Source organism: Cygnus olor, chromosome 8 (genome assembly GCF_009769625.2).
Source record: "Cygnus olor isolate bCygOlo1 chromosome 8, bCygOlo1.pri.v2, whole genome shotgun sequence".
Taxonomy (NCBI): Eukaryota; Metazoa; Chordata; class Aves; order Anseriformes; family Anatidae; genus Cygnus; species Cygnus olor.
The window spans coordinates 10199412-10215627 of NC_049176.1; the positions used below are offsets into that span (position 1 = coordinate 10199412).

At 42.0% G+C, this 16216-nt stretch overlaps 1 protein-coding gene across 2 annotated transcripts in view; it reads left to right on the plus strand.

Annotated features, from left to right (window-relative positions):
- Positions 1–15968, plus strand: part of KIFAP3 (kinesin associated protein 3) — a 69316-nt gene extending 53348 nt beyond the window's left edge. Inside the window, exon 20 of one of the 2 annotated variants that reach the window (XM_040566147.1) lies at positions 15547–15968. In XM_040566147.1, the coding sequence (XP_040422081.1) occupies positions 15547–15655 (109 nt within the window). In that variant the 3' untranslated portion in view covers positions 15656–15968. Of the gene's footprint in view, positions 1–15386; positions 15454–15546 lie in introns of those variants that run through there. The other variant, XM_040566148.1, reaches the window with a different exon arrangement.
- The last annotated feature ends 248 nt before the right edge of the window (positions 15969–16216 follow it).

Here is a 16216-nt window from a genome sequence, read left to right on the forward strand (position 1 = left end):
TGAAATTTGAGGTAGGTGACAACCATGAGCAGGTTTCTTTCTACTCAACTTCGAATAATCCTTTCTTCTCCTTTCTGCAGTCCTAGGAGGAAAAGTTAGGCTATGTCAGCTATTTAATTTCTCTGAGGTTATTTCCTATCCTTGCAGCATGCTCAGAGTAAATCGGGACTTACCCTTACCTTCAGGAGAGCCTGCATAAATGTACTTACAGGTCAGCCAGCAAGACCAACCTTTTTAGTGCCTGAATCTCATTGACAAGCTGAGCTGGTGTTGAACTAGTGCTGATGTCCCCAGTGTGTTTATAAAGGGAGGCATTACCAGGATTTAAGTGTGTCTGATCACCAACCTCACTTTTTGGAGCCAAAGAAAGGGGTCTAGGAGACTTTTCCATGGCCATAACCAAACTCAAGTTGCCTGAAAGGCTTTCACTGTGAGCAGTATTTAATAACACCTGTACAAGGGAACTCAGCCCACACCAGCTGCCTTATATCAAACTTAGACCAGTTATATTGCATGGAGCAGATAGTGAAAACCATGTGCTGCCTTGGTTGTAGGATGTTAGTTCTAGCAGTGGTCCAGGGATTGCCTTTTCAGTTCCACTGAGTTACATTCAAGAAAATTGAGAGGAATTGGAGCAGCAGATATATCCAGGTGTGTAATCAATGAAATTATTGACTTCCCTGTAACCCAGCAGGGCTACCACTGCAATCTCCTGTGGAGTCCCTGTCCTAGGAGTCACAAGACACACGTGTTGGACCAGACATGCTGCACAGTCTTATGTGGGTAGGAAAGTCTTTTTTTGAAGTCGAGAGTAAAGTAGGAGTTTTTTTAAATATTTATATGTACCTGGACTCACTGGGCTAGAACACAGTTGGTTTTATTTCCATTGTGTTTTTTTTAACAGGGAAGCATGAAATAATTCTATTAGCAGTAAGAACACATACAGATTTGTCAAACTAGGTGGAATATCATAAGGGTTGGATTTTTCAAAGACATGTTCTTCCCTTTATAGGGTTTCTTAGAATGCCCTTTAAAACAGACAGTACTAACTACTGTCAGAAAATGCTGCCCTAGATGATGAACTCCTACAGTACAGAACAACATTGAAGAGAATTGTAAGAGTATCTAGCCCTGAATTTAGTATGTAAATTTCCTTGCGTGCTGGTTCTGGTCATATCACGATGGCAAGCAGGGATAATGGATGTTTCCAGTATTTGTCAGCATAAAGGAGAAGCAGCACATCAGCAAAAACCTGGAAAGCTGGCATTTTATAATATTGCCACCCTCATTTTAGGTACCCAAGACATTGTTAGAAATAAAGTTGTTTTGTTTCTGGTCATAAGCTGTGAAACCCCACAAGCTATTAGATTAAAGCTCTTATTTCTGAACTATATTTTTAATAGAGTTGTGCTATTGTGTAAGATGTCCGTAGAATTATTTCAGAATATAACGCATGTAGAAATACTGATAAAATACATAAATAGCCTCTCTTGTTTTCCTTAAAACCTTGGAGCAGAATGTAAGCAGATCGTAAGGTATGTTTTCCATTCCGAGCAAAATAAATGGCTGAGAAGGTTGTTTTGACAGCTTGTATCCAGGTTGTTTCATTGGCTAGGAAAAGACTTTTGTGATTAGATTACCAGCTTTGAATTGTCGTACTGTCTTTCAGAAGCAGATGGGCATTAGGTATAGATTTGAATTTTTCATCTGTTATTAAAAATCTGTATTCAGTGCTCCTGGTTCTGATAACTCTTAATATAGAGTGAAAGTTTTACGAGTGTAGCAAACAAAAAATCCCTCACCTTTTGGCTAAAGTGATGACAGCTTAGTGTCTGAGCTGCAAGGGAGAAAAACCAGCTGAAAGACATCTTCAAGAATCTGTGGTCATTTATCAAATTTTAATCACCTTCTAGAGATTATTTTCTTAAGACACAGGCATCATAGTGATGGCTAAATATCTTATAATGGAGATTTCCACAGTATTTTTTCTTTCCCTTTTGGGAAGAAACTTTTTAACCTTTCCCAGCTATAACTAGATAATGGTAGAAACTTTTACATGTGAAAGGCAATTTGTTGTAAATAGCTTCATCAGAGTTCCCAAATTCTGTCTTGTCTGTAGCTTTAGAAAGATTAATAGGAGTGCTGGAGGTAGCCCAAACTTTTTTTCTTTCAGAGGAAGCTTTCTCCAGTACAGAATCTTTTAACCTGATTATAAAGTGGAGCAGAGCTGCCATTGCATGGTCTTTGTTTTCACAGAGACAAGGTGTCTCTGTGTGCGGTTCCCAGCGTGTGTACTCGCATGTCCTCTCCACAGAGATTTGATGGAAGCTTCTTCCCAGGAAACAGTGAGGTTTGGCATGTCAAACAATTGTTTTTTATGGGGTGACTGTCTCACTCCTTGATGGAACATCTTTTCTCTTGCCTGGTTTCATGACCTAAATCTGTAGCTGTTTCTCCTCTTTTTACCATGGTAGGACATTGTGATATTTTGTGAGTTCGGGACATGGAGCCAGGACCCTGCAGGCTGCTCTGTGCTGCCTTTAAGCTGTGTCTATTGGGAAGTATGGGCATACATAAGCTAGGTTTTGTGTCTTGGGTTGGCAGAAACTGGTCTTGTGGGCTTCAGTGACTGAATGGCCATAGGTGCTAGTGGAGCATAGAGAAGATTGTTACTGTGGCTTAAGTCATCCCTAGCCAAACTACCCACTTGTAATGTTTGCATGTGCTGAAAGCCCATATTGAATGGCAAGCGTAGTCATATCCATGGGCTTTTTTTGCTTGGGTACCCTGATGAAAATCAGACGTGAACTTTATTGAGGGAAGGACCTAGAGCTGTAGCCTTCCGTTCCTATTAACTTCTGCAGTGTGGTGCAAGCTCTCAGTCATGTGTCACAGCTGAGTAGCTCCTGTTCGGGTCGGGTGCAGGAACTGCATCATGTGGTGGCAAATAAACACTCTGAATGTTTATCAAAATGTTTTTAATTGGTTGTACCTGTAATTTGTCTCCTACATCAGCACTTACAGCTATCTTCCATATAGATCCTCATCTTCACAAAGCAGTCCGATGTTGTTCTTCTCAAGCACTGAGGTTAGGATTTCATTTCTTTTCCTTGCTTAGTTTCTAAACCCTATGAGATATGTTTCTGATATAAAGAACCTTCTTCCTAAGGAAAAGACTGGAGGAGTGGAGGGATCCTGCTGTGGGAGTATTTCTCATCCATTGTATCTTCCTTTTGAAACACCAGTTTTCAGAAAGGTTTGTTTAGAAGTTTGAGCTATCCCTTCCCAGCCTTTCAGCAGTTAATTGCCATCTTGCAGGTAATCTCTGAAGGTGAAAAACTGGTGCATGAGTTGACAGTAAAAGTGAGCTGCTTCATGCAACCCTTTACAGCCATCAGTGGCAGAAGAAGCTTTGTTTCACAGGTCTTAGAAATATAAATTAAGATTTAAAAAAAAAAAGTTCTGATGTGGAGTCTGTGCTAGAGGAGAAATGACAGTATTCACATTTCTTCAACATCTGAGTAGAGGTAGTGATGTTTTCCTGTCTTAGAGGTGTGATCAGAGATGGACATATAGTAAGTACAAAATCTTTTAATTGACGGAAATAAAAGCTGGTATAATGTAAATTATTATTGCAATATGGTTCTACTTCAAAACACTTTACCATAGTGATGTCACTTGGTTTTGTGCATTACTTTTTCTTTTCCATACTTAAAATTTATTTTAAAAGGGGGGAAAAGAAAAGTTAAAATGGTTTTTCCTCTGCAGTACAGAGTTGTACTCAGCTTCTACCATTTCTCAGCTTCCACCATTTGGACACTATTTAATTTGCATTTCCTAAGAGAATTGAATTAGGTTTTACTGGTAAATTGGGCCTATAACCTTGTAGGCAAGTTTTTATTAGTTTATCACACATCAGTATTAGCAAATTGTAAATCCCACTGAAATGAATTTGAAAAGGCCTTAAAGAGAGGCCCAGAACCAATGAAGTTTCTGGAGACAAATAAGGTTTTTTTTTGTTGGTTTTCTTTATCCCACAAAAATGTTGTTAGTGGTAGCAATCATATCTTTTTTTATCATAGTCTGTTGTTCTAACTGCCTACATGTTTAGTTTTTAAGAAGTTAAACTCAGCTTGGCCAGGAGGTTTTCACTAAATTTCTGATGCTGCTCAATAAGGCTTGACATAATAAAGCACACATCTTAGGTGGACAGTGCAGCATTTAGTGACTATTCATGTGCAACAGGCAGATAAGCTTAGTCACTTCTTTTTGTTCATCAAACAGTGTCTGTTCAGGTCCTACATATGTATGGAATGAACATCTTGCATCTAAAAGATAGTAGTAAGGAAGCAGGGCCTGCCGTCTTTTGGAGCTTTTGATTACAGTCTAGGACAGGTAAATGGAAAGACTTAGCTTGATTTCTGCAGGTCTTGGATCATGGCCTGAATGTCAAAATCCACTGTATGTACGTATTTGTTTCCCTTTGGCACTTAAATGTGAGAGCAGTGCTTTCAGAACGTGAACACTTTATCACTAAGCTTTTGAATGCAAGGTTCAATTTGTTGGTGTCCAGTTTATAATAATTTGTTTCTGTACCATTAAACTACAGTTACCTCATTCCTTTCCCTGGTGTGGCCATAGTTAGTGGTCATATTCCCTCCTAGCTGTCATTTTAGTAGTTTTTTCGTACCGTTGTTTCAAAGCCATGTTTATAGAAGTTAAGTACTGCAACCTGATCATGTTGTAATCCAGTATAGGTCTGACCAAGATGTATTGAATCAAATTATGCTCTTACGCAGTGGACAGTTATTGTAGCAATTTTGAAGACCGGGGTTTGATTCTTCAAGGGAAAAAGACTTTTCCTGACCCATGCGCATCAGATTTTCCCAGAGCTTGGAGGTCTGCGCATACTGCACCAAAATAAGGACAATGGTCTTCAAAAACAGTTATTCTTCATACAGCAACTTCTTAATGTGCATGGTTGCTTATGTGTCATTGCTCTCATCTTAGATTGCATGAGGAGAAGCTTCCTAATGGCTCTTTGTGTCCCCCAACACGCAGCTGATATCACAGCACAATGCATGGTCCTTACCCCAAAGAGCAAGGATAGTTGAGGTGGGCAGGGAACCAAAGGTGAGGAGTTTTGTCTCTGCCAGGTGTCAGAGCCTTCAGCAGAGCGGTGCTCTCCTGGCTGCTCTCTGTGCACTGACCAGACCACACCACCTCTCCAAGGTGTGTGGTCCCTGATCATGGAGGATCATGTTGCACTCATTTAATTTACTGTAAGAGTTGTTTAATTGCTCTGAACAATCACACTAGTATGCTAATAGATGAAATAGCTTGCTTGGGAATATTTTGAAGGTGTAAGTTTTTTTGGCAAGGTGCAGATGTCATTTGGGAAGAGTTAGCATTGAGGTTTTAATGCACTTAGGCTCTTTTGGAATATAGGATACTAGGGCCTCTTTCACTTGCACTCGTCTTTCACATTTTTGGGCTGCTTTTGATTTTATTATATTCCACCTGCAGTTGGCCTCATTTAACCGACATGGTCTAGGTGGCTATTAAGAATTTTAAAAGAATGCCAAAATGCTGCAGCAGTTAGCTCAAGTCCTTTGGAATGTCCTACCAAAAAATCCCCCAAACCTGGGTCTGTCTCTTTTGAAATGTAACATTAATTAATTCCCACGTTCTGTCTGCTGCTCTTAGTCCCTCCAGATGTGCTACTAGGAATAGACTGGCTCCCTGGTTACAAGCCATCTGGGCTCTGTAAACTGATTTGCACTTATATTAAACAATAAGTGAACAGAACGCGGAAGAGTTATTAAAGCAAATGTACATTGCTTATAAATCTCAAAGTAAAATATTAAAACGTAGTAAATGGGAATGGAATGTGCAAATGAAGACCTGCCTGTTTTTAATGAGTTTAGCTGTGACCTTCTCGATTTCAACCAAAAGAAAAGAATTTTATTTTTCTCTTTACAATGAAAAAAAAGAAAAAAACTATAAAACTGCTTACAGAAGTATCTGAGACAAAAACAAGGAAATATAATGTTCTAAACTTGACTGGTCCAAACCACTCAAGCTGCTGTGACAGCTCATAAAACTGAGAGTAGTTTTTAACTGGACTCTGTTTTACATTGCCAGAGTGAATTTTCCTTGCAGGAAGTAGCCAGAAGGTTTATTTAGTTTCCAGACTGCTGCTTTGATCTTTCCATTCTGTCACTTCTCAGGTTACATAGCCCTTTTTCACTGCAGTAAATCTGCAACAGTTAATGAGAATAAAATTTCCTCCTTCTCACTGATCGCATGCTGTTAAATGCCAAACCACAGCCAGCAGCATATTTGCAGAATTCAGCTGCACTGTACAAAAACAGCACAATCAGTTTAATCTTGTTGTTTTTGTAATTCATTTTATTGAGCTTTCCTTTTTCAAGTGACCTATTTTATCAAGGCAAGTGGTTGCAAGGCCAGACCTGGAAGAAAGATTTAAAACTGTAATAAAGTGAAGGGTATTTTGTATGCTACGTATAAGCATGCTCACAGGATTCAAAATTAAACATACAATGGGTAGTTCTTAAGTCCCGTATATCAGTGGGATATTTCTGATCGTTATTATCTGAAATGAACATGTGCTGCAAACAAGTCTCTAGTATTAAAAAACAATTGAATGTATCAAATTAATTTCTTTTGCCAAATAGTTGAAATTGCGTTGATTATAAAATTTGACACAGAATCTGTCTTTATCAGCCTCAGTCATGCATGTATGATGACAACTACCCTTCTCTCCCTCTGGAAAACTAAAAAAATTCCTTTTAACCATGAGACTTAAGGAAAAAAAAAGTATACAAGTTTAGAGAGTTTATTTGCCTTCTGGGTTTTGAGCTTTTTAAGTTTTGTTGTTTTTTCCAACACTCCCTGCCCAACTTTTAGCCTAGAAACATTTTATTTTCCTTCCATTTAATTAAAGTTGAAATTTTTGCATAATAATGTTACTCAAAGATGTAGATCTCCAAGAAAATATTCAACATCTGTATTTGTATCTGGCATGTTCCCTAGTGTATCTAATGGTAGAGCAAAGAAAAGTGGTAAGAGGCGCTTAGATTTACTTCCTTCTTGATTTACACTAAAACGATCACTGGTCTGGGATGGATTTTGACAAGACTTCACTAGGGCCCTGTGTTGATAAATAAACGGGTTGAAATCTGGATAATCCTCTATGGTGGCAAAAATATTTAATGTTTGTTTATCGGTAATAATGCTCCCATTGCGTTTGCTGTGTGTGCTCTAGTGAACGCTGCAAATCCCCTAGTAATGTTAACTTTCAGAAGAGACTTTGAAAGCTTTTATTGGCTGCAGCTGTAAACCAAGGCAGAGCAGAGTTTTTTGACTCTTCCCTCCTTCCCTGCAGCATCTGGATTGTCCTCCCTGTCGAGTTGCCTGGTTCTTGGTGCTGAGCCTGGAGGCAGCACGACTATCAGCCAGTAACCTGTTGGCACGGCTCTGGGTATTTGTGCACAAGGGGGAACTTTTTTCCCCGTTTGTACTGAAGCACAGAGCTGAGTGGCAGTGCTTGGACTTGAGGAGCTTGTATAAATATTTAAAGGAATAATTGTTCAGCTAGGAGTGCTTCAGTCCGAGGCACTGAAAACTTGCATTTCTGCTTCGACTGCTTATCTGGGAGTGCATTTTCATAGTGACCCTGATCTGTAACCTAGCACAAGAAGCAAGAAACACTTCCCGTCTGGAAACAGGAAGGCTGGTCAGAAGCCTGTGGAAGATGTGGATTAGATCCTGAGCTGATACAGTCAGTGACAAGTCACCTCTGCGGAGTTGCCTGGTCAGGATCTTATTCTGCTCTGGCTGTTGGCTGAAGCTGCTGTACAAAGCATAATACTGACATCACCGGAGCTCAGTAAAAGAGATGTTTGAAACGGCCCCAAGCCAAACTTATTACTAGGTTAAGGTGAAGGCAATGTGCTCTTCAATTTATGGTGTTGACACAAATACTTTAGTCTGCCCAAGAAGAGAGGGGGAGGAAAAGACATGTTCCTTGATTATTTTTTTTTTTATTGCCTGCCTCTCAGGGCCTTTTTTATGTTGTAGTTTTTAATTAATTTTTTAGAAATGGATGTATCTAATCAGCGGGTTTGGCCAGTTGTTGAGCCAAGAGCATAGGAGATGTTTCTGTCAGGCTTATAATGGAAAGTCAGAACTCTTGGTTTCCATTCCAGCTCTGACTGTGCACTTGACCTTTTAACAAATCCTGTGCAGAATGGCTGAGAAATTCCCCTACCGTGTGGTGGAGCTATGAGTCTGGGTGAGGGAATGCTAGTGAAGTTATTCTGATGCCTTTCAAAGAAATAGCAGAGTTGCGTGAAACAACTGAGTTGCTAGTTTGCCTGCTGGCTGTAATCTGGATTGGTTGCTTTCCTAGCAGTTGAAAGTCTTTTTTTTTCTTTTTGAGGGGTGTTGTAGATGAAGGCTTCTGATTCTTTTCTATTGGTCTAATTTGAGTCTTCTAATTACTGTAATTGATCATTTGGTGTCTTCAGTGTTTGGTTTTGTTTTCTGTCAATACTGCATCTGGGAAACTGAGGTCATGGAGAAAAAGAGCAACTTGCCTGGGATCACACAGCAGGTAACTGACAGAGCAAGAAACTGAGCCCGAGTCCCGGGCTGCTTTCACAGAGCTGAGATGGCAAGCTCCATGGTTTTCAAGCAAGGTTCTGACCGAATTTGGCTGAGCAAGGTCATTTGTTTTCAACTCAGTGCTTTCTTACCCTTCAGTTGGGAAATATGTTTTTTAAATGCTGCCTTCCCACCAGTGAGTTTTGGCATGCTTGTTGCTTGATGCGTAGCTGGAGCCTGACACAGAAGATGCAGTGCTCACATATCCACAATTGTCAGATCTGCATTTGTTTATAATTAAATGGCAGAAACAGCGGTATTGTGCTGAGATACAACTGGGCACCCAGTCCAGAAACAACTGGAAACTTTAAGTCATTAAGTGCACTGAAGAAAGCTGGATCACATGGAAGGGGAGACATGATCATATCCATAAAAGCTGTATCATCATGCACAAGGGAGCTAAAATAACATCGCCTGGGTTCGTTCTGACATTTCTTATCTTTTGAGCAAATACAGTATTACTCTTAAAAGTAGATTAATATTAAATGCTAACATAGAGGCAGGCTTGGTGTTTGATGCAGTGTGCAAAGGCAGAGTCCCTGCCCCAAAGCTCCCCTCCCACTTGAGCCTGAGGGATAGAAAGTATGGGGAAAAAAGCTTCCCAGACAGGGGAGAAAGTGGGGCTGTAAGAGACAGAATTTAAGAGGCTTGTGGTTTATAGTTTAACATCATTACCAGTAGTGGGAGAATCTACGGTTACAGAACTTTTATATAAAGAAATGTGTTGGGTTTTTTAAGGCTTCTCAGTTGTATGCTGTTTCTCTATAACCAATGGTTTGCCTTCTTACTCTGAAGGACAGGAAAAATTATGGCTAGCAATGCAAAACTGAAGTAGCAGCTGGCACAGAGAAGTAAACTGGATCATCTTCTCAATTGCTAGACTCTAAACAAAGGCAAAAGCTTTATGCCATTTTCTGATGAATTCCACTGTTTCGTGATGTTTATTATGAAAATAATTTATGAAGAGTTAGTTGGTGGCAGGTATCAGTAGAAAGGCCAGAGAGCCCTTGGTTTCCCAGACTTTGAGCCTTTGTTAAAGTTGGGTTAGTTGTACCTGCAGAGGATTAGCTTCCACCACCTTAAATATCTGTTACCTGAAATAACTTAAGAAACTAGAGGTTTCTGTTTTATTGTAGAATTCAAAAATGTTTCCTACCTCCTTTGGCTGGGTGCACGCCACCCTGAATCCTAACCGTGCGATGGGACAAGGCCTGGATGTCCTCCTGCCTTTCCCTGACCCGGTCTGTGCACATAGGAAAGCTCTGGAGAGAGGGAGCTGCAGTGTTTGCAACAGGTCTCCTGATCTGCCTGGGAGGACTGCAGCCTCTGCTGCATCCTGTACGTGATTATACTGCCCTGCACCACAAATGTCTCAGGCCTACAGTCTGGCACATTTCATCAATTCTTGAGGGGGAAAAAAGCCTCAGAGGAAAGAAAAACCTACGGACTTTGCTCTTGTTGGCGAGCGTTACAGTCTATAACCTGCATCTCAGTTGTGCCGGTTATAATGCTGTGCTTGTCTGGAGACTAGAGACTGATGTGCCATTCCTGTGGCTTTGGGACCTCCTGAGGGGGAAAATACAGCCTGGAGCGTTCCTGTCTGTTATGTATAGGAACTTGATACAGCATTATAGCTGATGGGTTTATGGCATGAGCGTTTATATGGGAATACAGGATGGTAACTGCCATAAGTTACCAACAGTGCTGTTGCACGCTAGTAGGCTCACAAAGGGAAACGTGAGGACTTCAGAGATGCACTGCACCTTTCTCTTACTCAGCAGGGGTTTTGTGAACCAGAAGTGTAATCAGTGGGAGCAAGAAAAGGTGTCGTGTGTAAACACGGGCTGCGTATTTAGGCCTGCAAATAAACCTACCTCAGCTCTTCATTTGAACACATGGAGAATGGTGTGATTCCTTCCTGAGGAGTTGGTAGGGCGGCTGAGAGCTGCATAAGTTGTGTTTGCTTGGTCTTATCAAGGTCAGAGTACCCAGTGAATTATAAACTTACATATTTTACAGTAAAATATGCTTTTATTGTAAAATAAAATTATAAAACTTGTATCCCTATTGAGTGGTGGATAGCCTGTCAGATGTGAGCCTTGCTGATGCAGAGTAAGGAGAGAGGTCTGCTTCAGAGCAGGTTTAGGATGAGAAAAGATGCAGCTGAAAATGTAGCTCTGGGGGAAGCTGTATGTGCTTCAAGTAAGGTTTGTCTTGGATTTCATTTTCAGTGGCTGGTGATTTCAGGGTGCTTTAATTTTGGACTTCTAACCATGAAACTGAAAAGGATGAGATGTAGGACCTAAAGTATAAGTTCCTAGACTGTTATTGCACCCTTGAACATCAAGGCTCTGTTTGTGAGCCAACTTTACCTGCTCAGGCAGCCACCACCTTTTCTTTATGGTATGATTTTTTTGCTGTACTGCTCCATGCCTCCTTCCCAAGCAGTTTTTCTTTCTGAGATTGCTCCAAGATCTGTGCATCCTACCTGTGGGTTTCCAGTTGGACTTCAAGGGCTTGGCTTCAAGCAAGAATTTCCTGAGTGACCCGGGATTTGCCTTTCTGAGGCCGTGCTTCTGCCAGAGGAATTAGTCCCCATTTCAGAGCAGCTTGTCAACGCTAGCACTGCTAACAGTGTGAATGCTAGCGTGGACAGGCTCAGGTGTCTATCGCATCACGAAAACTCACAGAAAGCAGCTTTGCTCTGTGGTCAGCCTGCACCCAGGTGCTGTCACAGTGCAGACCAGCCTCAGGAGCCCCCCTGCCTGCACCATGAGCTCACGAGCAGCACAGAAACCTGCGTGGGGACCCCAGCAGAGGGCTGCTGGCAGAGCGTGCCCCGTCTGAGGCAGCCAAGTCTTCCAGACGTGCCACAAAGCCTGTCTGAGGCTCTGCGTTCAGGAGGGAGTTAAGGAAAGTATTTTGTGGACACAGTGGGATGCTGGCTGGCATTTCCTGTGATCGGTTGGACTTTGTTTTAAATGATGTCAGGGCACCTAGGATCTGAGACGGGCACATTCATTTGGATGTTATGAATCCGAGTGAAGTATCAATAAGCAGAGCTGTTAAGAAAACTCTCCGTACTCATGCCCATCAGGAACGCTTTCCTCTTCAGCATGTGTTCTTCAGCTCCCCAGCAGCACAAGCAAATTGGAAAGTTCAGCTGTCATTTGGGGAAGGTCATAGATCACACTAGCAGCCCGAGTAATCCAAGAGGTTTTAAGTATCATAGCATTTAGTTTAAAGTGAAATTTGCTCTGACAGGGGCTGGCAGACCAATAGGAAAAAGAAATATTTGTGCTTGGAGAAGTGCATGTGTAGAGACCGCGAGTATAACTGATGGCTGGAAGTGATTTCAGTCTAAAAAAAACAAATCATTAAGAGAGTGCATAGGGGTAAAATACACAGTTCATATTTTAAAGGGTCTCAAAATGAACCAGCAACTGAGGTTAGCATTACATAGTAATTAGCTGTGCTGTTCACTGTTTAACTCCATGAGCTCCAGGCGTGGTGGTAAACGTGCACAAGAAAGCAGTTGTGCTTTGACTGCGTGGTTAGCAAGCTCCGATCTGTGTGCACGTGTGTGATTTTGTGAGACAAAGCTGCCTTAAATAACTTGCAGGGTAGGGCAGCTGTGCAGTTCGTTTATCTGAGAGGTTGTTGTGATACTACATGATCTGTACCCATTATACAACAAGGATTGCATGCGTTTCTGTTAGGTGTCCAGCTGAACCAGGCTGCCTAAAGGTAGGAAAATAACAATCTGGGGATGTGTACAGTTGCCTTGATGGCCTAACTGTGCCCCTCACTTTCTGGGAGGACAGGCTGATGCTCTGTTGAGCACAGTTTCTGTGTAGATGCTGTATAAATAAAACTGACAACATGCTTTACCTAGGAGCAAATTTTGAAGTTGATTGCTGGTATAAATCTAAGAGCACATGGCACAAATCACCATCTTAGGCCAATCATTAGCCCAGGAGTGTTTATAGCTGAAATCTACCATCTTTCCTGGCTGTGCCCTTTTTGCTGTTCTTGGCAGGAGTGGCAAGGATTCAGCAGGACTCAGTTTTTAAACCAGCCTCCACCTCTGTAGGTTATGCTTGCAGAGTCATTGCACTTCGCTTGCCAGCCTCATGAGTAAGCCAGACTTCAGTCTGCAGATGCATTTGCTGTTTTGTTGCCCTACCCCTGTTACCTCTTGAGGTTCAATAGCCTTTCCTTCCACCGAGAGGACAAGCTTTGTGCTGTTTGCCAGCCCAAACAATCAAACAAGCAAATCTGGGTAAGTTTCAAGATCACTAACACACAAAAATGAAGCCAACTTTTTTTTTGAAACAGGGGCAAGCCTTCATTTACTGATGAGAAATATTTAGATAGGGAAGAGCAGTGATTCGATCAAGGTGTTTTAATGTGATTTTCTATTCCTTTTTTTTCTTTTTAAACTGTCCAAAGCAGTTATCAGCTGATCCATCTCCTCCAGTTTTCTTCAGGACACTAACATATGTCTAAACCGTTTGGAAACAACTGATACTCCTCAAAGTTTAAACTCTAGGGATCTTTACCTAATTACTTACACATTTATAAAAAAAAAAATATATAAAAATGATTTGCTGAGAATGTAATTGAAACCATATTTTCCCTGCTCACTTTATCAATTTAAATATATTTAAAAGTGTTTGAATAAGTATTTCTGAACTGGAAATAGCTGGGAGAGCTCTGCCTGCAGCGATAGAGACCCATTGCCACCTCGTGGCTCAGCATCGTTATTACACCTCGCCCAAAGAAAAAAAGGGTTTCGGTTTGGTAGCAGAGTGAGCAAGAGCTAGGAGAGGCCAAAAGGAGTTCTTGAAGCTCTGCAGTTCAGGAAGCTGTGTCTGACAGAGGTCCGTCTGCATGCTGCAGAGCAGTGGTAGAAGCAGGGACCATCCTCTGACCGAAGTGCGTGCAGGCAGAGGTAGAGCTGGAGTGCAGGGTTTGGTGTTTCTGGAGACAAGAGTTAGATGCAGAGAAAGTAACAGGACTTCTCATAACACCATTTTTTAGGAGTCTTTGCAAGCTTCAAGTCCGCTAAGAAAAAGCTGCTGTTTGCCAGGAACAAACAAGGGACCTGGAGAATTTGCCTCAGATGTTACCGGCTCATTTCATAATGGGCTTGGAAAAGAGTAATAGGACTTTGGAGTAGGTATGGGAAGGAATTGGTGGCCAGAGGCAGGTGTGGAGCCAGAGGCACGTGCTCACATAGCTTTGCATCACTACAGGGGGCAGTACTCCTGCTCTGCTTCCTTTGCCGTGCTGAAGGGACTGGTCAGACTGATGGCTCCGTGTACAAGTTGTGAGACAGAGGCATTGCCAACTCAAATACGGACAGGCAGACGTGGAAATAGCACTTTCAGGGCACTGCATTCCTCCAGAAACATTCAGGTGGATGTTCAAGTTCAGGCTTGTGGGTTGTGTTCCCTCCCTCTCAGGGGACAAACCTCAGCCTCAGACCTTCCACCTTCACGTGATTATCAGAATATCCCACAAGTGAACCAGTTTCCTGAGAAACCAGGCACAGAGTCCTTTCCTAGGCCCTTGTGGCAGCACAAACCGAGGAAAATATCTTTGTGAGGACAAAGTGCTGGACATGGTCCCCCAGTGCTTCAGCTGAGCCCTTTCAATCCAACCGATTCAGTAGTGCCAGCTTTTTGGTGAGCCAGGGCCTGGGGCCCACCCATTGTACGTCTTCTGGATGGGTCATTCTTTCCCAGGCCTTGACTGTTGCATAACCCATGTTCCATATGTCTAATTGGCAGTAATGAGGTTCAGCTTTTCCCCACTCCAAAAGCACTTTGGTTCTTTGTGTTTTGACAGTCTTCAGAAGGGAAGTTCAACTCCTTTCAATGCATCTTCAGGCAGACAATAAATCAGAATCCTTTTCTATTTGTCCTGCTGATGTGGAAGTTAAAAAGTGACATAGCTAAGAATAGGCAGTCATCCAGCATCTTAGGCAATGCTCATTTTTCCTCTACCTCCTGCATGAGAGTTATTGTTGAGCGTGAAATATGTGCTACTTTTCCCTGCACAGTTCTTGTGCTGTGGGACTTTTTAGGTGTAAAAGATGCTCTTCTGTATGAAAAATGACATATTGTGTCTCATCAGAACATAGCCATTTACTATATGATGAATTCTTTCTGCCATTTACTTTTCAGTCTTGCAGGCCATCAGAAACATTGTCCTTTGCTGAACTATGTCGCTATGCCAGATATTCTCACTTTCTCATTTCTAGCTGGTGTTTGCCCAGGGGCTTCAGAAATTGGCTGTCTCTTTGGAAGAAAAATAGATTTGGATGTGCTGTGCAGGCAGGGGGTTACCAGTGGGCTTTGCAAGAGGCATACTCAAAGCCTTCCCACAAATACATGTAACCTTCAATATACAGACAGAGAAACTGAGTCACGGAAGCAAAGTGCTTTGCCAGTAAATCCATAGAAGGATAGGAGAGAAGAGTTGTGTGTCTTCTGGGATTTTCATTTGAGCTGAAAGTCAAAAGCAGTTCACAAGAAGCTGGTTAATCCCACAATGCCAGCTCGCCATTTCTCTGCTTTCAGAAAATAAAAATAATAAAAAGCTTAAAGCGTCAGTGCAATGACTTGCTAAGCCTGCCTTTCCTGGACAGGAGTAGTGTTGATTTTTCTGCAGCATATCCTTTTTTTTGCCAAGGGAAGAGAAGATGGAGCAGTGTTGGCTAGAATGGGGAAGATGGCTTGCTAAACTGCCTTCTAGAACCTACCTCCATCGCGTGCAGAGTTGGAGCAACCAGCAGTAGTACGCCTTCTCTACCGTACAAAAACCTGTAATTTCTTTCCCTTCTTTTTATAGCATCGGAGTTGATGGATTTGGTCAGACACCAGGGGTTCCTGGCCGCCCAGCAACTGCGTATGGATACCGCCCAGACGAACCGTACTACTACAGCTACGGGGCACGATAAAACGGCCCCCGTGCGCTCCAGGACACTGCTCCCTGCCCTGGCCGGCGGTAGATCTGTTGGCGGTAATGCATGACTGTACCACGACGGGTCCATCCCTATGTATCCTTTGGCGTGTGTAGCTCCGGATAAACCTAGCCTTTCTGGGTCCAGTGTCGTAGTGACTGTTTTACTCCTCAGTTGCTCTTTATCATTTTTGTACAGTATTTGCTCTGTGACTTGAAAGCAAGCATTGAAAGCTACTGGACTGGAAAGCGTCACGTTATGTATATTAAGCTACTAATTTAATTTCTATTAAATATAAAAACCTGTGTGGTCAGTGTTGAATGTTGTGAATGCGTTTCTAACCAATGTTTCATTTGTTTTACAAGGCATTTAAGAAGAATGCTTCATGTGAAGCGTTTTTAATGTGGACCGTTTCCCTCTAACACTTCAGTAACAGGAACACTGTTAAGCCCCAGCATCTCCTGGCACTGTCTTCACAAGTAGTTACTGAAGTCCAGTCTTGGGCCTGACACCTTTTAATAATGGAAAGATGGCACAGATTCACTCCCCTTGGGCTTC